This window comes from Nyctereutes procyonoides, unplaced genomic scaffold, assembly GCF_905146905.1.
Source record: "Nyctereutes procyonoides isolate TBG_1078 unplaced genomic scaffold, NYPRO_anot_genome, whole genome shotgun sequence".
Classification (NCBI taxonomy): Eukaryota; Metazoa; Chordata; class Mammalia; order Carnivora; family Canidae; genus Nyctereutes; species Nyctereutes procyonoides.
Window position 1 is genome coordinate 14242642 of NW_026575134.1, and position 22359 is coordinate 14265000.

Genomic DNA, 22359 nt, shown 5'->3' on the forward strand with positions numbered 1-22359 from the left:
CGGGAGGACAGGAAAGCCCACCCCCCACCCCCACGCCGTGGAGCTGGCCAAGAATGCTCGATTAAGATTTTCAAAGAAAGTAGAAGCGAGACTCTGTATGGCACCTCGACTCCATCCCCAGGGCCTGGGCCTGGACTCAGTTAACAGAGGTGGGTCCGTTTATGCATGTAACAGCGTGACAGCCCTCAGTACCCCCTGGCAACCATCCCCACCCACCAAACAGACTCTGAGGTTAGGGTTGGGTAGAAACCTATCACATGGTCAAGGCTCTTATTGACTTGATCAGGGGCTCAGAAGGAAGCAGATGGCAAATCAGGATAATTCTAGGAAGGGTTTAGTAAAGGGGCTCTTACCAAGGTGCACACAGGGTATATGGAAACCCCAAGGGATGGTGCAGTATCTCAGGGCTAGTAAGAGTGGAGCTCCCTAACCTCCCCTAGGTCCAGAGGAGCCAGTGGAGGGAGCAGCTTCTGAAGTTGGAACGGAGACAGTTTGCTGTGTGCAATCTGGGACCTTCAGGAGGTGGAGGGGCTTCTCTGGGTGACAGGCAGGGAGCCAGGGGGGATAAACACCCTGACTCTACTCTCCCCTTTACTCCAGGGCTTCCCATTGGCCAACCAGAAGCTGCAGGGCAAGGGAGCCAGTTGATACCCATATAGGTCACATCCATACTCCTGGGGCACAGAGCAGGGTGGGGAAATCTGGAAGCTGGGATCTGACAGGGCCAATAGGGTCTACAACTGGGTCTCACCGTTTTTATATGAGACTACAGGCCACACTGATTTTTAGCATCATGCTGGGCAAGAGGATTGAGAAAAGAGGGAGACATTCATAAGCACATTAAGGAATTTATAGTTCCATTGCTGACCCTAAACAATCTTCTTCCTTTGTCCTAGGGTCCTTTGCATGGCCACAAAATGGATTGGTTCTGTGTCCAAAGTCCCCTAGAGCTTAAAAAGTGACCTTGCAAACCCTGTCAAAGGCAGACTCAGAGGAAGACTCTCTCCACGGGGACATCTGGAAGTGGGACTGGCTCTGGCCTGGAGCCTTGCTCCAGATGCAGGACACTCTCAGCCAGTGTCACCTCAAGGGGGCCCTCCCACCCCACGAGGAGCCACCTTCATTGTCCCGAGAAACTGGAGATTAGCAAGTAGGAAGCCACAGAGATGAAACTAACTCCGGAAGCTACTAATGTGGCATTTAGACAAAAATAGCTGGTAGAGAGGCAGTGCTGTTTTCAAAAAGGCATATTAACGCAGAATCATAAGGGGCTTTATTTTTCAATAACACCGAATAGGCTGTGACACAAAGAATAGGTCGAAATGTACAAAATAACTGATTTCTGCATTTTTTCCCCTTTTGGTTACCTTTTGTTTACCGGCAATTAAGATGCACAAGGTGAATTAGATGCTTTGTTTTGTTTTAAGTAAATACGTGTTTGATTTATTCCTATTACTGGTGGCGTGTTTCTCTGGGAGCTCCTGGCTGCTAATCCTAGGTCTCAAGTATCCCTTATAACTCGGTAACTAACGGCACCCTCTTGCCATGGGTGGCAATAAAGCAAGCAAAGGCACAGTCCAGAGAGGGTCTAAGAAGTCCCCATGGTACTTTTCACCAACAGAGATGAACATGCTATAGAAGAGAGCAAAATAAAAAACTATACATATATTTTTTGCAAGAGTACGAAAGTGCAGAAGGGAAACAATGAAGAAGAAAGAAAATGAAGAGAGGGAAAAGGATCAAGAAAGGAAAACCTCGCTCCGATAGCAGACACCCAGATGCTCATGATTCTTCGGTTCCCACCAGAGAGGCCAAAAAGTGGAGGACCACCAAGGAGGGGGCACACAGCACATGAATACCTGAAAGTGGACCTGGTGCACGTGGCAGGGTTATCATTAATGTCCTCCACAATGAAGGTTATCTGCATGCGATTCTCCTGACCCCCCGAGGGTCTGTCCTTCACCAGAACTTCCAGAGAAATGGTGGGATTTTGTCTTAGGTCACCTGCATCTCGGTCTAGCCTGTGGACCACTTGGATCGTACCCGTCCCTGAGAAGGCAAAGGTGAGAACACAGCTCTTTGGAGACTTGGAGGCAATCGGAAAGATCATTCTGGTATGAGGACTGGCTTGCAGGGAGAGTACCCTCTATACAAACACATTTTTAAAAACTCATGTAAGTTAGGCATTGATGGGGATATCTGGCCTGATCCTTCTAGAACTTTTCACCTCAAATTCCAAGGTTGGGCCCCCGGCAGCTATGCTTGCCCATAGTTGGCCAGACCGTAGACAGCTGGCTCCAGCTTGACCCACTGAGTTCTCTTACTGGAGAGCGTGGAACCGAGAGACAGAAGTCGGGTTAAGAGCAGAGTTAGAGATCAGAGGCCAGAACTCTTCGCTGCCGAGGCTGGTGGGGCAGGGCTGGTTCCCACCCTTCCTGTGACCCACCCATGGGTTCTCATGAGATACCCAGGATCCTGTTGATAGGTATCCCCTATCTTTTTTTTCCCTCTCATGCTTGGTTTGGCTTGCCTTCATTTCTGTTTCTTGTAACCAGAGTCTTAGTAAATATGCTCCAGAAAACCACTGTATTTAAAAGTTGCATTTGCACTACTAGAGTGAACAGAATTCTAAACCATGGGTGTCCATCCCTACACCATCAGCTGAGTGAGGTCCTTGATGACAGGACACTAGAAATTCTCAGAGATAGAGCACAATCTCTGCCTTAGCCTGCCTCTCCCGGGACCAGACATCCTTTGCCGTAAAGCCAACGGGGCAAATAATACATTGTCTTTCTGGGATCGTCTGATGCCGGCCTCCACAAAGTCATTAGGTACAGGGAAGTCCTTTGGACGGATGTGAAAGGAACTTCCGAGGTGGTATCGCCTAGGAGTGGTCTCTGGGGTCACAGTCTTTGGTTTGAATCCGCTTCATACCTGCAAGCTGTGAGGCCTTGGACAAGTCATTCACCCTGTCCATGTCCTCTCTAAACCTTGTTCCCTCATCTATAAAGTGTGCATTATGACAGTTCATTGGGTTGCTGTATTACCTAAAAATGAAGTACATGTGGATCACTTAGTAGAGCACCTGGTATATGCTAAGACCCCAATAAAAGATGGCTGGTATAGGAGGGGGAAACTTTCCTTCTCTGCACCAACATACTTAGACGGGAAGATAACTGCCAGCAACCCAGGAGACTGACCTGGATTGATGCAGTCCAATATGGTAACCACTAGCCACATGTGGTTATTCAGCGCCTGCGATGTGGCCAGTCCAAACTGAGATGTGTGATAAATATAAAATACACAGCAGACTTCAAAGACTTGGTACAATAAATGATAATGTCAAACATGTCATTAATGACTTTAAGATATTGGTTACATGTTAATGACAACGTTTTGGATATGCTGGGTTAAATAAAATGCCTTATTGAAGTGAATTTCACCTATTTCTTGTTACTTTTTAAAAATGTGTCTACTAGGGGATCCCTGGGTGGCTCAGGGGTTTGGCGCCTGCCTTTGGCCCAGGGCACAATCCTGGAGACCCGGGATCGAGTCCTACGTCGGGCTCCCTGCGTGGAGCCTGCTTCTCCCTCTGCCTGTGTCTTTGCCTCTCTCTCTCTCTCTCTCTCTCTCTCTCTCTCTTTCTCTCCCTCTCTCTCATGAATAAATAAAATCTTTTTTAAAAAGTGTTTTAAAAATAATAAAAAAAAATAAAAATGTGTCTACTAGACTTTGAAATTACATACGTGGCTTCCGCTCTATTTATTTTGGACTGTGCTGGTCTGGATCCTCTTTTCAGAAGACTTCCAGGTACCTCAGGATAGTGAACTCATCCATTGTTAGATACCCACCTGCTTCAAAGGTGAAGTAGTGATATAGCTGGTGACCCTGGGACCCTGTTCAGTTTCCCCTGCCCCTATGCCAGCTGCTTTTAATGCATCTATTACCCTAGCAATATGGTAGTCTAGACAGAAAGGCATGCCTCAGCACAGAAGACAAATATAATATTTGTAAAAGAATCCAAATGGCTGAATTAAAGGATGCACAGAAGGGTGTGTGTGTGTGTGTGTGTGTGTGTGTGTGTGTGTGAGACTTACACTGGTTGATCATGAAATAGCTGTTAGCAGTTGTGATGCTGTAGAGGAGGAAGCCGGTAGAGCCTTTATCATCGGGGTCCTCAGCTGTGATGTTGGCCACAATGGTGCCTGAAGCCAGCTCCTCAGGAATCGTGTACACTCGCGCTGAGCTGGAGCAGAAATACAGCAGACACAGCTAATTTTCAGGGGCACGGGAGGGTGGAGTCTGGGAGGTGGGTATTTTGGTTAGTGCTAAAAATAGCACGGAGCTTTTGAAGTTGCATCCACATGCTCAGAGAAAGCAGTCAGCAGCTGAAAGGAGGGGGGGGACCGGCTTTTGTATTTCCAAAGATCACGTCCCTGTGGATGCGAAGAAAGTGCCACACTGCTACTGCCACCACGTACAGTGGCCTCTGACTCCGCACCCGCCTGACACCAATTCAGATCAGCCTGGGCGTTAACATCTTTTATAACGATAGTCCACCTGGACACATGGCCAGAGCTCCAGGGCCCTGACTCCCACCCCACAGCTGCCACCAGAAGCTATGGTGATAAACCGCAAACACTCCTTATTTCTTGTCTCCTCTTGTTTTGTTTTGCCCAAGGAGACAGAATTTACACACAGAACCTGCACAGCTTTCGGAGTTGCATTTATGATAAGGTCAGCTCTCTGAAGGGAGGAATGCCCCCCCCCCCGCCGGCAATAGCACGGTCAGTACGCTGCCCTCCAGGGATGACGTCTTGCAAAATAACCCCAAATCGCCAACCTCCCCATCTTCCTCGGCCCCCATGGCTTTTGGAAAAGGCTGCTAATAAAACAGACAGGTTCAAAGCTCTAACTACACAACTTGGGTGAATTGAATAATTTTGAATGCACCAAGGGAGGCTTATTGTTTAGGATAAGCCTGCAGGAAATCCTTCTGCTGAGGAAAGGAAAATAATCACCTCTGATTTACCAATTTCCTAAGTGTGGATTTTCCCATGCGGGGTCTTCCTTGAGAGGTCAAGAGGGGAACACTATAGCTCAGGTTTAAGTGATCACATGCATTTTGTGAGCTCAGAAATTTTCTGCAGTTCCGTCTCACCCGTAGGGTAGATGGGACCAGAGGGAAGAGAAAGGGGAGGGAATGTCCAGCTGGTGTCAGGCAGAGGCAGGCAGAGAGCGGCTGCCACCAGGCCCTCCCTCACCGGGGGCTCCTGCCCAGGGCCTGGGTCTGTCTCCCGTTCTTGAGGTGACCTCCTGGTGGTGTGCTCCATTGAGGGGGGACAGTAATCTTGTTCAGGCCAAAAGCCCCCCCCACCAGGGCTCTGTGCAGAGCTCTCCCCATCCAGTGCCTCAGTGAGGCTGTCCATTGATCCATTTACCGTCCTGACCCCCTTCTCAGTGAATCTGGGCTGCAGCCCACCGATGGGGCAGGAATGGACAACACAAAGTGGGGCCACGAGGCAGGGGTGGCAGGAACCAAACCGAGAGCCAGAGGAGAGAAAGGAGGTAACTCCAGCTCCCAAAGCTAGACTAAGCCCTCGTCTCTGTTAGGGGAGAGTCTCTGTTTCTAACTCGTTCTATTTTTCCTCTGGTTACTTGGAGTGGGTTCTGTTACCATCCAAAGAAGAGATGGCTGAGGCTCCTGTGCTACCTTCACATCTTGCCCCTGTTGCCCCAAGTGTGGTCCCTGCTCATTTCACAGGCTCCCTGGAGATTCTGGATCTGAATGCAGAGGTCAGGCCAGCTCCAGATCCGCATTTTCACAAGATGATTTTATCTTTTTTTTTCCTAAAGATTTTATTTATTTATTCATGAGAGACACAGAGAGAGAGGCAGAGACACAGGCAGAGGGAGAAGCAGGCTCCCTGGGGGGAGCCCGACGTGGGACTCCATCCCAGGACCCCAGGATCACACCCTGGGCTGCAGGCGGCGCTAAACTGCTGCGCCACCGGGGCTGCCCCACAAGATGACTTTAAAGTATGCACTTTAAGGTTTGAGAGGAGCTTTGATAAGGAGTCACCAGAGGTGACAACCACAGAGACCCAGGCTGTCATAGGACAGAGGACACCTTGGGAGGAGAAGCCCCATCCTCCCACCCACCCTTTTTTCAGAACGGCGGTTCCCAGCTAGAGGTGATTCTGTTGTTTGTCACAACAAGGGGCAGAGGCTGCTGCTAGCATCTGGGGGCAGAGGCCAGGGATGCTGCTGCTACACATCCTTCGATGTATGGGACAGCCTCCACCACAGGAATATAAGTAGAGGCAGCTGCTTAAGGTACCCCATTTTGCAGGCTCATCTGGTCCCCACAAGGCACTTTGGGAAATCAGGTCGCCATGAAGGGGACCGGTCAGGCTGTTGAGCGCACAGCTCCTCATGCACACACCACTCTCTCCTTGGCTCACCTGATATTGAGCTTGGCAGAAGGCAAAAAAAAAAAAACAAAAAAACAACTTTGGTTTCTTTGGTCTAAGGACCCAAACCCCAAGTGTGTATAAAATATCCTTTAACATAAAGATGTGACCCTCAGCACACAGCTAAGATCTATTCAAGTGCAGTAAAGCCAGGGGCCCAGCGGCTCCCCCGACAGGGGCAAGGTCTGATATCACTCACATTCCCACACCCTCCTCCCTACCCCCCACACCCCGCCATCCCATGACACCCGATTACCAGGGCGCTGGGCAACGCTCATGGGGAAGGGCATGAATCCCAGATGATGGCATCATTGTTCAGAACGAGTATGCCATAGGTGCATGAAGGTGTGTAAGCGCTGCCAGGCACCAGGTTGCAAAGGATGGCGGGTAAATACCAAAGGAGCAGCAGTGGGAGAGAGGCTGTGGACTCTAAGGGAAAGTGCTCTGCAGAAGCGGCGAGCATTGTGCTTGCCACGCAGAGAGTAAACCTAAGTCAAGGACCTTCATTATAAGGTGCTCGTCGCGGGCAGCCCCAGTGGCCCAGCGGTTTAGCGCTGCCTTTGGCCCAGGGCCTGATCCTGGAGCCCGGGGATCGAGTCCCACATCGGGCTCCCTGCATGGAGCCTGCTCCTCCCTCTGCCTATGTCTCTGCCTCTCTCTTTTTCTGTGTTGGTTATTTATAAATAAATAAAATCTTTAAGAAAAAGAAAAAAATAAGGTGCTCATCAGGATAATCGCAGAACCCAGAGTACACGCTGGGCCCTGCAATGCGTGCCCCCCGCCCCCCGCCCAGGGAACAAAATGGTGAGCCCTCAACCAGGCAAATAGCCCTGCCTTGCTTGTGTTTATTGCAGGGCCTTCCAAACAGTGAAGACAGAAGAGCGCTTTCCAGTTGTGCAGCCCCCCGATGCCCGAACCCCGGGGAGCCGAGTCCGTTGGAGGAATAACCTGTGGTTGGTCCTAGCGCTGATGTGGGGGGACACGAAGGGTCAGGGCCCCAGGGAACCATGAAAGCCCTCAAAGCCAGCGCCTCCTTAGGAGCCGGGCAGACTTGCCAGCCGTGGGTGGCGAGGGCCGAGGGCGACCTTACCTGGGCAGCCGGGTGCCGTCGAGGCAGCCCCTGTCCCCGTCCCTCCTGTGACAGGTCCGTACCCACCCACCGGCCGACGCCCGGGGACTGCTGTTCGAAGCAAAGCCCAGGGACTCGTTACGACGTGGCCAGGCAGTCACACAGACCGTCTGCCCGTAACGGGGCCTGACGGGGTCACTCCGGAGCCGCAGGCCTACCTCTGGGGGCCCCAGCCGCCCCCGGGGCCACGCGCTCTCTGCGGAGGCCAGCTGCTGTGTCGGACGGGGTCCAAACCAGAGTCGGTCTGCCCCTGGGGAGGACTCGTTTTCCCCGCTGCACCCCATTAGCCTGCTGTGCCCCTCAGATCGGAGTGTGGGGGCCCCGGGACCTGAGGAGTCGCCCGGCTGTGCGTCTGCACCGGGCGGGGTGCGGGCTACTTACAGGCCGCCCGCACTGCACCCCCAGAGGAGCCCGGCGGCGGGAAGGGCTCCCCCTCCGAGCCTGGCCTGCAGCAGGTGCCCGGGCAGCGTGACGTGGGCCGGCCGCTGCCGTTCCTGCACCTTGGCCCCGCGGCTCACGCCCAGAAGGTTCGCGGCCATGCAGTGTTTGCATGGTCGGATGCTAGCTCAGAACCCCGTCTGCCCCCCCAAGTCCCCAAGCATAACAGGCGAGGGTCTCCCTTTGTGCCCGGGCTGGTGCCAGCCCCCCGCCCCAGGCCACTTGCACCAGACTCGGTTTCCCACCTCCCCTCTGCTGGATGAGTGCTGCCGGGTGTCTTTTCCGGATCCCCCGTGCAGGAGGACATCCGGGACACCTGCCCCAGGCAGGCCTCCTAGGTACCCTCGAAGGAGGCCTCTCCTCCGTCGGAGAGGATGCCATCCTGAAAGAGGGCTGGGCCTTGTCTGATGGCGCGGGCCCTAGCGTTTCGCTATTATTCATGCTGACACCCCGTTAGAACCCACCTGCCTTCTATGTACCTTCCACGCGGGCCCAGGCCCCAGCCGCGCACCAGGGGCGTCGCGTCCAGCCCCTCTCACCACTCAGCACCGCACCCACAGGCCCCTGGGGCGGAGGCCCAGAGGAAGGACTCTCAAGACCTCAGGCCTCTTGTCTCTCCTCAGGCCAGGGCAAAGGGCACCCCTCGGCCTGGTATCAACGCAGCCGAGAAAGCCGGACCCCCCGAGAGACGGTGGCCGCGGCCTGCAGGGCCCTGTACACCCTCAGGCCTACCTGGTAAAGCGAGGGGCCTCATCGTTGACGTTCACAATGTTCACCTGGAGGGCTGTGGAGGCTTCGAGCCCTCGGCTATCTCTCACTCCCGCGACGAGATGGAAACTGTCAGGGAAACCGCCCGAGTGAGGGAATGGCGCGTGGCTGACACTACCTCAAAAGGGGGAGGGGAATCATGGGGTGGGGGGAGGGAAGAGTCTGCCCTTTCTGGCCACCCTCCTTCAGCCACTCCTGTAGAGTCAGAACTGCCGTGTCTACCCTTCCTTCCTCGTCCCTACAAACCCACCCCCAGCTTCTCTCTCGCCCCGTGGTTGTATTCCCGGCCACCGTCCCCCCATGGCTGCCCACGTCCGCCATGTTGCACACCGTATCTCTGTGTCGTTCCTCACGATATTCCTGCAAACGTGTATTAGGCCCGTGTGAGGAAACCGAGGCTCCCAGGGACTGAGGAACTAGCCTGGTTCTCACACCAGGTGAGGAGCCAAGGTCACCCCGTGTCACCCTGTGTGTTTCCGTCCTCAAACGTTGGTCTCGCCTCACCTCTTTCCTCAGCCACCTGCTCGCCTCCACCCTGCTGCTCTGGTGTCCAAGCCAGAAAGGCAGCTGAGGCAATTCTCCAGGTTCTTGGGGCGACTTCCCCCACCCCTCCATTCTTATTATGTGGCGATGAAGATCTGGGTTGGGAAAGGAGGCTTTCCGGATAATTGCCTTAGTCCTCCTTCCTTTTGGGGGGCTCACTACCCTCTGAACTCAGCAGGAAGGCAGCAAACCGCTCGGAGCCTGCCTCGCTGCCTGCAAGCTGCACCAGGCCTGCTCCTCGCCCCTCAGATAAATGTGCTTCAAGCAAGGTCATTGACAAAGGCTACCTTTTGTGTCCTGCCTCAAAGTCAAATTCCGTGGTGGAGAAGAGGGTCCCATTAGCAGACATGCCGAAGTTCACTGAGGGGACGGTCAGGAAATACTAAAAAACAAGGAAAAAAAGAATGTAACTGAGAGTACCTGTTCGTCTTTCCCTGAGAGACTAGTTTGTTCCATTCCCATTTTATATTCTTGGGCCATGGAACATTCTTGATGCATTGGGATGACCCAATGCAGAGTTCTCAGACTTAATAGTTCTTAAAGCAAGAAAATTCTGGATCTGTTGGCCCAAGTCTCTGACCTGAGAAGCTGCCCCCCGAGGAGCTGGTCACTGGGTCCTGCTTCAATGACAGAGCGGGTGTGAAGGTCCCCTGTCTGGACACTATGCTTCTGAGTCCAGTCTCCTTCACCCCATCACCATGTTCCATTTGTGCTTCTCAGGATGACATCTGGCATTGAGTCTAGGTCTTGGCTTTGACCAACACTATTTAAACATGGCTACCATGCATTAGGCAACAGGATGATATGAAAGTAAATAAGATCTGGTCTCTAGAGGCTTCTGGGTGGTTCAGTGGTTGAGCATCTGCGTTCAGCTCAGGTCGTGATCCTGGGGTCCTAGAATCGAGTCCCACATCTGGCTCCCCACAGGGAGCCTGCTTCTCCCTCTGCCTGTGTCTCTGCGACTCTCATGAATAAATAAAATCTAAAAAAAAAAAATCTAGTCTCTACGCTTGAAAGAACTTATGACGTGGCAGGGGGTGCAAAAATGTTCATGATCATTATTCACAGACATGATGGCAGAGAAAAGGGAAGTGACAGGTGTGAGAGAGAAGCTTAGCAGGGCCTCAAGTCCACGTTGGAAGCACGTTTGGAGCTTTAGCAGGGCTGCTTTAGAATCTGATCTCGGGATTATGGCCACTGATGAAGTCTTTCCACATCTCAGGGAGTTGGGAATCTATTCCGTTATGGACCCAGTGCCCACCCCAGCTGTCTTGTTGAACTCCTGCCTAGCACCACTTGCTCTGATGGGAACACAGGCTTGTTTGCTCAGCCCACTAAGGGCCAGCCCATGGGAGGACCACCCCTGTGCTATCCATGGGTGCTCATCAAGACTGCTTCCTTGCTGCCATGATGATGTCAATGAAGCAGGCAAAGGACCTGGACCAGAAGAGCTGAATCCAAGTTCTGGTCCTCACCACAGGATCTGGGACAAGTCCCTTCCTTGCCTGTACTATAGGGACAATGCCACCAACTGCTCCTCCATGTTTATTGTGAGGATTACATCAGAAGGCAAGCTGGAAAATGTGAAGCACCACAGCGACATATGAGGCTTACATGTTTATGTCCATTTGTTCCAAAGGGCTTTAAGATTTGAAGGTTTTGTTATTTCTTACTAGGATGAGAGATGATCTATCCTCAGGGCCTTAGATCTCTGGATCAGATAATTGGTGGAGATTTTGTAATCAGAGCCACAGCCCCTGAAGTCCAGAATCAAAGGAAACACCAGCTTCCAACCCAGCGATTTGCTATGTTGTGTGATAGCAGCTAAGCTCCCCATAGGAGAAGAAAGAAAGCACAGAAAATAGATTAGAGATCTCATTTGGGCCCATTATAAGGTTTTAATCATTTTCCTAATCGTAATAAAAGATACTTTTTATACACAAATTAGGAAAGACAGAAAAATATGAAAAAGAAACTCAAGATTAGTCACCTGTGAAATCTTATGATTTTCACAAATAGCCCTCTGTTCTTTTCTACACAAACATATACCCTCCAAAAAATTGAGATGATGCCCTAGTCAAAATTACATTCTCTTGTCCTTTTCCTTTGTAGCTTGAGCACTTCCCCATATTCTTAACTCTTACCTTACAGCCTGGTTGGTTAATGATGGCACAGCGTTCTACGGTAGGGCTTACTTTAATCTTTCTGGCTGGTCACTTAAGTGGTTCTTACTCATTTTTAAGGGGAAATTTTAAGGCAACACCAAGGAAGACCTTTATTCCAACTCCCCAAATCAGATAAGCAGCTTGGCAGTCCTCAAAGGTACATTGTTTAAATCCTAAGATCCCGCCCACCATCTCTCTGGCTCGCAGCCTGGGCAGCAGCCGCCAGGACACACAGAGCCGTTCTCTGCCTTTGAGCTGAGCCTTCCCTGCAGAGAATCCTCACATATCCATAGATCAGAGGCTCAAGCTGGATATGATGGAATGGCAGGGTTTATAGACCCATGGGGGCCATTTACTAATGCACCTGTATCAGGATGCCTTTCCAATGGGTTTAATGCGTTAGGACATATGTCCCCAGTTCTGATTAGTCTCACACAGGAGAAAGTCTTGGGATACGGAGGTGACAGAACCCTGATCTCCAAAAGCTGGTGGGCAACTGATGGAACATACAAGGAAGATGTTGGAGACATGCTCAGAGGGAGACAAATATAGGATATGATGGGAACAGAGAGGGGGACTTAGACCCATCTAGAATAGAAGAGTCACGAATGGGGGTGGCTGCGTCAAGAAGCGCTGCGGCTCTGGAGCCAGGCTGCTGGGTCTGAGTCCTGGTTCTACTACTTGCCAGCTGTGAGAGCTTGTGCAACAAAGAGTAATAATAATAGGGTATGTCCAAGGGATTAGCATGTAAAGTTCTAGAACCATGTGCCTGGCACATGGTAAACCCTCTATAGAGGTTAACTACCGCTGTTGGTTAGAATGTGGGATCCACGAGGGTAAAGGCTTCATCTTCATTACTACATATCTAGTGCCTAACACATAGTAGATGCTCAATAAATCTTTTTTCAATCAATAAATAGTTGTTAAATGTTGAATATCAGGGTTTTCTTCTTGCCTATTTCTCATCTGAGGCCAGCATTCCCACCTTAAAAATCTTAAAACAAAAAGGCAACAACGAAATCTTGCTGAACGTTAAAAAAAAATCTTTTTTAGTTTGGTAGCGCGAGGCCGGATTATGAAATCTCCTCCAGTTTTGCCTACATCTCAGCAAGCAAGAGACACGAAACAGCAGCAGACAGAAAGGGCAGACTCAGGAATGTGGGGAATTTCTTTTTCATTCTTATTAAGAGGCTGATTTCCTGGAATCCTGAATTTTTTTTTTCTTTTAACACCAGGCTCATTTCCTTACCCCTGAACCTAGGAGCCTGTGTTAATGGGAACAGCAGTTTTGTAGTTAGAAAGGAGATAATATCCATAGACTAAAAATATTGTGTCATGTGGCCATTTGCCAGCAACTCAGTAAAGCTTTCTGCAAAACCTGGCATTCTCTCCCCCTTTTTAAAGGCTTGTTTAATCAAAGCTGCTCCCGTGATATTCATTCTTGGAAAACAGAAATTAAACAGAATGAGAAGCCGCGGCAGCCCCTCTCTGCTCCACCACCGGCTGGGAAGTCCTGAGTAATCAGATCAATCCAGTTAACGGGAGCCGGTCAGGCCAGCGCTGGGCTCCCCCCGCTGGGAATGTGCCCTCCCAGCCACCGCAGGTCTCTGGGCGCCTTGCAGAGCTGCAGTTTGCTCCAGGATGCAAAGGCTCCAGCTTCCTGCCCGGGCCCCCTTTATCACGTCGCTGGTGTCGGAGGAGGCAGGGTGAGTGGAAGCGGGCTCAGTTTGCAGAAACGCCAGGTTCCCTGGGGACAGCAGGCCACCCGGACCAGGGATCGCCCGCTGCAGCTGCAGCCCCAGCCGCCTTGGGGCCTGCAGTGGGATCCAGCGACCCATGGCCAGGGGTGCCCAGGGCCGCCGCGCCCATGCGCCCACACCACCCAGAGGACCCAGCATCCTCTTCCAACCCGGCGGTGGCAAGTGTGCAGACGCTGCCGCGTTCCTGTTGCATTTTTCAGTGTCAGGTGAATATTTTAGAAAAACCCCCGATTCCTCTCTCTTCCCCTGTTCTGCCCCCATCCCAATTCAGAGGTGGCGGTGGGGGATAGAAGTGGGAGGGAAGGGCGCCTAGGAGGAAAAACAATAACAACATAAAAAAAAATCTCCTACTGCAATCTCCCTTTCCCTTGGGTCAGCTTGTGGGGTATCGTTAGGAGGGTGAGCTCAATGGGTTATAAGCCAGCATTTGAATGTTTTTAAGAGGAGCCACATTCACAAAGGAGGAATAAAGGATGGCTGGAGACGCTGCCAGGGCTTCTACCCTCTTCCATACTGTCTTCCTTTTCCATCATCAGCCCGGTCCTATTATTCTCTGACTCAGGCTCCGCTCATCTTACAGATGGATGGCAATCCCCATCTATTCGAGGAAGTTTCTCTCCCAACATGTGAACAGTCATCAGTGCTGATGTATTTTGGAATGGGCCTTGTTCAGTACCACTGCTTTCCCCTTTCTTGAGCATTTTAACAAGAACCAGAAGTAGAACGCGTTTTGCCAAGACTCCTGAGTTAGCAGACGGATGCCAGAGGGCACTGCACAAGTGGTGTGCATCTGTGTGTGTGTGTGTGTGTGTGTGTGTGTGTGTCTGTGGTGTGGTGTGGGAGTGCAGCCGTGGGGAGCAGGAAGGGCGCTGTCACTCGGGAAATCAAGGGATGGGACACCAAGGACAGAATTTGCCAGAACAAGGTAGAAAGGAATGAGCAGGGGTTGGGGCAGGAGACCTCAGTCCCAGCGAGAGCTCCAGGGCCCGGGCAAAGGCCTCGGCTCCTTCCTTCATGAGACAGGGGGCTGCTCGATGCACCTGAACAGCCCCAGCCAGCCAGCTCCGGCATAAAGGACCACTTTATTCCCAGGAGGCAAAGACACAGCTCACTGCCACTTCTCAGAGGCACGTGCAAGAGGGGAGCCGGGGGACAGTGACTTCCCCTGATGCCCTCCTGGTAGCCCAGCTGGTAGCAAGGTTATTGCTCTTTTAATTTAATCCTTTGTCTGCCCGGCTGAAGACAAAGCACATTTCACTTTATGCAAAAGTCCTTCCCTAATGGAAAGGCCCAGAGAAAGCTCCTTCCTGGAGGAATGGCTGCACTAGATCACTTTGCCTCCAGCTGCGAAACTGATTAACGTCCTCAGAGTCTCCGAGGAGGCTCTGCTGCAGTCACGGTGGCCACTTCCCAGCAGAGGGGGAGGTGGAGTGTGGGAGCTGGGTGGGAGGGGGTTGGAGCTCACTGAACCTCCTTTAAGAGGCAGAGAAAGTGCAGGGGGGAGGGGGCCAAGCAAGCGAAGAGATGCCAGGAAATGTCATTATTCACATGCAAGCCAGTCTGAGCCCAGGCCTAGTGCCTGCCCCGGAGCACACCCCACCTGCCCCCATCACCACACGGAGGGTGCACAAGGAGGCCAACCCATGCTGGGTCCCAGGCGCGCCCTGCAGACAGGAGCCACCAGCCACAGGCACCTGTGACTGCTGAGCGGCTGCAGTGTGGCTGGTCTGAAAGGAGGTGAGCTATGAAGTGCAAAGGGCACAAGGAGTCCGAAGACTTACTACTAAGAGAAAGGGGGTGAAATATCTCATGAACTGTTATGTTGATAACGTTGAAAGGATAGCATTTTGGGTATGAGTATTTCAAATTCGAAAAGCATATTATAGTTAATTTTATCTTTTCATTTTACCATTTTTTTTAAAGACTATTTGAGAGAGAGAGAGCGCGAGAGCACGTGTGCAAGCGACAAAACAGGAGTTGGGGAGAGAGCAGGGGGAGAAGCTTGATCTCCTTGATCTTGAGGCTTGATCCTGGGACTCCAGGATCATGACCTGAGCTGAAGGCAGACGCCCAACCAACTGAGCCACCAGGTGTCCCTCATTTTATTTCTTAATGTGGCTACCAGAACATTTAAAATGACATGTACAGTGGTCATTCCTGGCTCACTTGCCAGCTCTGGTCCAAACAATGTACAACCACACGCTTTTAAAACGTCTTTAAGAAGGAGGGAGCATTTCTGCATTAGCCCCACTTTTACATTATCTGTGACACAGTTTCCATTTATTCAGCTGGGTACGGGTTGTGGGATTTGGCGTTTTAAGGGAGCTGGAGTTTCTAGAGCTATTTTTAAAACTCATCCTTCCTCCTTAGTGGTTCCCACCAGCAAGGCAACTCCTTGGAACCCACCAGGTAAGGTGATAGGCACAAACCAAGCCACGGTGGCTTCACGCACATGCTTTGGTGTTTTGCTTCTGTTTTGTTTTATTCCTTCTTGTGGGTAGTCGTGTATTTTATTTGTCACTTGGGCAGTCTGAAATGGCCCTCTTGTCCCTCCACACCCACCAGCGATTCCAAGGTGATATAAGAACTGGTGATAAGTCTGAATGGAGGTCACATAATTGTCTTGCGGACCGTACCTTTGCCAGGTAGGTGATTTGCTGCAGTTATGAAGGCAGAGAAGCTGCTGGCCCAGGAGTCTCAGCCTCTTCCAGCCTCTTCCTCAGGATTGCCCTTCCAGCCAGCACTGCGGCAGCACCCAGCTAGGTCCTAAGCACTCTGACCATCAGAAACTTTGAATATCGACCCCTAGATCCTTCATAGGGTGGCTAGAAACCCGGTGCTCCTAGTGATAGGATCCCCTCTGCTTACGGGTCACAGTACCATTTCTTCAAAGACTGCTCTTCTGGAAACCTGTGTCTTAAAGGATGGGGTCCCCAAACGTAGAGTACTCCTCGACAGCAAGGTTGTAATTGCACCCTTCCCATCTTTGTAGGGGCTGGTCACTCTTCTCATCCAGCCTCGCTCTCCCCCCGTGGTTCTCCCCAGGAATTCCAGGCAATGCTGTACTCTGTGCCATCACCGACTGCCCAGACGGCCACAGGAATGACACGTTTATTCAGGCTTTGTCTGGTACTCCTGGTAGATGACCCCGTGTAGTTAGCCATTGTACAGCAGCTGATGAGGCTGTTGGTGTGGATTTCTGCTGTCCTCTTCTCCCCCCGGAGAGGGAGCCATCGCCTTCCAGAGGGTGTGCTTCTGGATGGCATGGCACTCTGAGTTCAGCGCATGTTCCACATTGGTTAAACTTGTCCTAACTCCTGGTTCTTGGCCTGGCACTTGCTGCAGATCTTGTTGGGGTTGCAGAGCTTGTGGGGGAGCCCCATACAGGCAGGTCATTGCCCCTGTCCCCACCCCACCCCACCCCAAGCAGGATCCCAGTGTTGGGAAGGTCAGTGCCAAGCAACAAAGCCAGCAGGGTGGGGGCCACACCCCCTCCCTTTGATGTGGATCCGGTCTGCCCAGTGGGCACAGCAGGAGCCGCAGTACTGGGGATGGACTGGTTCTGGGGACACTGGCGTGCGTGACCCCATTCACCTGAGCCAGTCCCAGCTCTTGGGCAGATCCGAGGAGGACAGGTCCTCTTGAGGCCCAGGGTATGCTCTGAGCCTGAGCTTGGACAGCTGGTCCCCGACTCCCAAGGCAGGGGCAGCTGGGGGGAGCCCCAGAAGGAAGTGAGCCCCACCGTGCCACCCACCCCGCCGGTGCGCCCTCCAGCGGCAAGAGAAGCAGCAGCCCAGTGGGTGCCTGGCTCCTGGCCCAGCTCTGGTGTTTCATTAAAGCCTTTACTTGTTTCTCCAGTTCAGCAGTTCAGCAGAAGGGTGCAGGGCATCCCAATCACCTGGGACACTTGTGTTCCAGGAATCTGTGTTTTTCAATTAAATTTAATTAATTAATTAATTTTACTTTTTACTTTTTACTTTTTTTTTTTTTTTTTTTTAATGTGGAACCCAATGCGGAGCCTGAACTCACCAACCTGAGATCAGGACCTGAGCTGAGGTCAAGCATCGGCTGCTTTAACCGTCAGAATCTGTGTTTTCTTAAAAGCAGCCTATATATATTCTCATGCAGGGGCCCAACCCGCCCAGCCATTCTGACCAGAGGACTCCCCCAGGGAATCTGGCAAATACACAGATTCCCAGGCCCCCCACCCCCACCCCAGCCCCACAGGACTGCAAGGCCCAAGAGAGAGGCTTGGAAATTTGGGAAACCTCGTCTTCCAGTGGTGCTTCTTAGGCCCACCACCAGGGACCCCCGGGGAACTAGAAGAGCCTGATGCCTGGGTCGCACCCCAGGACGATCACATCAGACCCCTAAGGAGTGGGACCCAGATATCTGTAGTTTTTAACGTTCCTCTGCTGGTTTCAACTTACAGCCAAAGTTGAGAAGCATGGGTTTGGTCTTGGTAGTCAACCAACCCATCTCCTTTCTCCTTCTAGGGAGCAAAATCCGTCCTTTCCTACCACTTCCTAAACGGTTAGTTCCTGTTCCTAGCCGGAGAAGCCTTCTCTCTAGATTATGTTCATCTTTCCTCCCGGCTGGCTGTCAACTCTCTGCAAGGTGGTTAGTTCTACTGTACGTGTGAAACACCTCATTAACACTTTGTGCTGCAATGGGAAGCGCCCCTCCCCAAACACGCTGCAGAAAGCACAGGTGCGCCCTGCAGCTGCTCTGGACCCCTGGCACTGCATTTTCTCTTAAGGGAGCAACGGCCTGAGGCCCCTTCCCTTCCTCAACCTGATCTACGGGGTGTTTTTAAAGCGGCCACCGTGATCTTTTTCCTTCCGCATAATTTGAAGATGAAGATTTAAAAATAAACATTTTTCTCAACGGTCGAGATTCCTTCCACTTTGCCCCCACTGCATCTTGTATGAGCTTTATAGTAATTATCTTACGGAATTACAAGAATTTGGTGTGTGCATGAATGTCTCCCCACCCATGGGAAGACATAAACGTCTTGAGGTACAAAGATGTGTCTCACTTGTCTTTGTGTCCAAAATATCTAATAGAAAGCCTGACACAGGGACGCCTGGGTGGCTCAGGGCGTGATCCTGGAGTCCCTGGATGGAGTTCAGGGATGGAATCCCACATCGGGCTCCCTGCAGGGAGTCTGCTTCTCCCTCTGCCTGTGTCTCTGCCTCTCTTTCTCTGTGTCTCTCATGAATAAATAAAATCTTGAAAGGAAGAAGGAAAGAAAGAAAGAAAGAAAGAAAGAAGAAAGAAAGAAAGAAAGAAAGAAAGAAAGAAAGAAAGAAAGAAAGAAAGAAAGAAAGAAAGAAAGAAAGAAAGCCTGGCACATAGTGGCTTCTTGGTCACAAAGAAAACTCAAAGTATAAATGAGGTACTAGATTTTGGGTTGCTGACCCATCCAAAATCCCATTTCCTTGGTCACTATCCAACAACAGTGGTGACAGTTCTGGCAGGTGAGAAGTAAAGTAAAAAAGTCCTCCAGGAAGGGCCTCTGGAGGATCTTTGAGATACACACCGGGCTGGCCTGTTCCCTCACCCTTACTCCTTCCTGCTTTTTTTTTCTTCTTCTTCTTCCTGCCTGGAACTGAAAGTTAAAGCCTGGAGGTGCAGCAGTCATATTGTAATCATGAGGTGAACAAAAAGAGGACAAAACCAACATGCTGTGAGTGGAAGAGCATAAAGTTAGAAAGAGCCCAGGTTTCTGAGGGCAGCAGACGTGCCAGCCCTGGACCGCCGGCCCACCTCTGCACTTCTTGTTATGGGAGGGGGGAAAAGTCCCACATCCACCAGTGTGGTTGAGTTTTCTGTTATTTTCAGACAAACAGATTTATAACTGATATAACAAGGACGTTATCATAAGTATGCCTTTAGAGCACCCGGTATTGTTCTGAGCACATAGTAGGGACCCATTAAGTGTTTGCCTCTTCCACTTACTCCACTTATTCACAGAACTCTGAATAAATGATTTCGGGGACAGAGGGTCATCTTCTGATAATAACAGACTATTCCCTCACTCAAGATGTGGCCACTAATCTGAAAACAGCTTTGTTCCAGATCCTGCAGACCATATTCTATGGGTCCTGGAGGTTATTTCCAAGGCTCACTTCCTCCTGTTAGAAAAAGTAGCTCTGTTGAAGCTGCAAATCAAGCAGCGAACAGCAGAAACAGCCTCCTGGTGTTACCAATTCGCTGAGTGTCATATTTCAAGTACTCGCTTCTCTCTCGTAAGGCACGATTTGCAGGAGTGATGCCTGCTTCAAGGTTAGTTGGCTGGCTGATGTGAGCTTCGTTTTTTCCCTCCAGCCTGGGCTGCCCAGCTGCAGGGTGTCTGGGCCACTTCAGGGGACACAGCTAGGAGCCAGAGCCTCCCGGCCCAGGGACAAACTGAAAGGCTCCTTCGCCTGAGGGGTCGTGGTTACAAGAGCTCCTTTGAGAGCTGCATGCAGGAAATGGATTTAAAGGAAGAGAGATCAGCTGTCTCAGACTGAATGGAGAGGGAAGGGTCCAGGATCTAGTCTCTGGTTTTTCTCTGGGGGGGGGGGGGGGGTTCCCTCTTTTCTTTGGAATTTCTGGGATTCTCTTTTAACTTTTTTTTTTTTTAAACTTGGCTCCAAGCAGCTTGACTCCATCTCTTGAAAAGGAAGTGTTAATGCCGGCCTTTGGGGTACACATTTTTTTGCTTACTTTTAAAAGAATATTGCTGGATTTTTATCACCTTAGAATTTAAAAATCCTGAGCCATTCCAACATGCCAGACACAGTGCTAAGTGGCTTTACGGGCGTTATCCAATACTTACAATCCCCCAGCTGTGTACGTGCTATTATTCTTCCATTTTATAGATGAAGAAATTGAATCTCAGAGAGAGGTTAAGAATTTGTCCAAGATCACACAGAGCCATGAGTCTAACCTGGGGTGTCTATCCCTTACCCATTTGGACATCCCCCGTACTGTGTGTCATGGTGGTGGAGAGTCTATCCCTCCCCTCCCACTGCCCACGCCCCCAGCAGAGGCCCCAGGCTCCTGTGTGGAGAAGCCCACCTTGTTTATCCAGGAGACTTACACTCAGAGGTATGTTTCGGCTTGTGTCTTCTGGATCGAAGGCCTCAACCTGATAAATGAATCCCGGGTTTGCTCCTTCCACTATGTAGAGGTCTAGACCTATATCAGCATCCAAAATGGAATAAGAGACATTTTATCAGATAAAGCAAATGAGGAATTACAGAGTCAGGACGACTATACACAGAGAAGCAAAGAGAACCAAGCACTGGCATCGTGGGAAGGAGGGATGCGTGAATAAAGGCATGAACAAGCCACTTATGGGAACAAGCCACTTAAAGTACTCGGGTGGCCGCGCTGGCATCACATCTTCCCAAGTTTCCTTCCCACCGAGAAGTGTTGTAGGGGAGGAACCTCCATGTGAGGCTGCTCCATGTCCATGATTTACTTTCAGGTGCAAATTCCCCCAAAACTGAACCAAGGTCACTGAGCATCTCAGCAGAAATGACTTACAGCAGGAATAAAGGGAGAGGGCCACCGAGGCTCAGGAAGGGGACCAGAAGTTGTCTTCATCTACTTCAGAGTTCTGAGCAGCCAGAGGGGACCAGCCACTTGACACCACCGGCCCTGCCCAAGGGGCCCCCACGCTCCACTCTGGCATCTCTCTCCCAGAGCCTGTCCTTCTGCAAGAGGGCTGAGGAGTGCACATCAGCTCACTCCTTGGAGGCACTGTGCTGACGGCTTATGTGTTCTCCTTTATCGTCATCATCCCCATGTAAGTAGGCATCGTAATTACCTCCACTTTACAAATGGGGAAACAGGCTCAGGAAAGTTATGAGGCTGTCTCAGCTGGGGAGGGGGTAAGTGCATAAAAATTCCATCCCAGCCCATCCTACGTCTGAGCTCCAGCCCTCACTCACCTTTATCACTGCTCGTGCTTTCATTCAAAACAATGTTTACTGAATTCTCACTGTGTACCAGACACTGATCTATGTATGCACTGGGGGCACATAGTGGTTCTCCAAACACAAAACCCTGCTCTCAAGGACCTTGCATTAGAGGGGAAGATAGAGACAATACAATAAATGAGCAAAATATGTGAATGTTACTGTGCAACGTCATGGAGAAAATCAGGGAATTGAGTGTTGTGGGTTGGGTTACAGTGTTAAATGGAGTGGCTGTGGAAGGTCCATGACACTTGAGTCTAGATTCTTAAAGAAATGAGGACCATAGACATATGGGGAAAGGGGCAAAGAGCAAATGCAAAGATGCCATTAAGGGTGGTGTGTGGGGTGGGGGGAGGTGTTCACAGCCTGGTGAGGAGGCCAGGACTGCCATAGAGGAGGAGATGGAAGTACGCAGAAGAGAACACAGTACAGGTTGGAGTGGACTTGAACAGATTTGATGGTACCATTTTTTTTTATTTGATGGTGCCTTAAGGAGACTCTGGCTCTCCTCTTGAAGGAGATGGAAAGTTCTTGTGGGGTTTTGAGCCAAGGAGTGCCTTGATTGGACTGATATTCAACAGCATCCTTCTGGCTGCTATGCGGAGAACAGACTGACAGGGCAGGGCCAGTTTACCCCCTATCGCAATAATCCAGGTGATACATGACTAGTGACTTGCACCATGGTGGTAGTGACAGGGAGCAGTCAGACTGCTCAGACTTGGCAGTGGCAAGATTTCCTCATAGATTTGATGTTGGGTATGAAAGACAGAGGAGAAGAAAGAAAGAAAGAAAGAAAGAAAGAAAGAAAGAAAGAAAGAAAGAAAGAAAGAAAGAAAGAAAGAAAGAAGAGGCAATGCTGACTTTGAAGTTTGGGATCAAGCAACTGGAAGGGTGGAGGTGCCATTAGCCAAAATGGGAATGACAGAAGAAAGAGATTAGGGGAGAGGATGATGGGGCCTGGGGTGGAGTGGAAGTCAAGACTTTGATCTGAGGGTGTGTTGAGTTTGAGATGTCATGTGCTGATACCAATTCCAATATGTGGGGGACTTTCCCTGCAATCCTCTGACACCTGCGGTTCTGCAATTCAACTCAAATCTGATACTATCTACCCAA

General features: G+C 50.9%; 1 protein-coding gene across 1 annotated transcript in view; it reads right to left on the reverse strand.

Moving 5' to 3' along the window:
• Nucleotides 1–22359, reverse strand: part of CDHR3 (cadherin related family member 3) — a 60022-nt gene that overhangs the window by 22205 nt on the left and 15458 nt on the right. Inside the window, exons 4-8 of the mRNA XM_055301271.1 lie at nt 20364–20461; nt 9639–9733; nt 8773–8877; nt 4098–4246; nt 1860–2049 (exon numbers count right to left, since the gene is read on the reverse strand). Coding sequence (XP_055157246.1) covers nt 1860–2049; nt 4098–4246; nt 8773–8877; nt 9639–9733; nt 20364–20461 — 637 coding nt within the window. The remainder of the gene's footprint in view (nt 1–1859; nt 2050–4097; nt 4247–8772; nt 8878–9638; nt 9734–20363; nt 20462–22359) is intronic.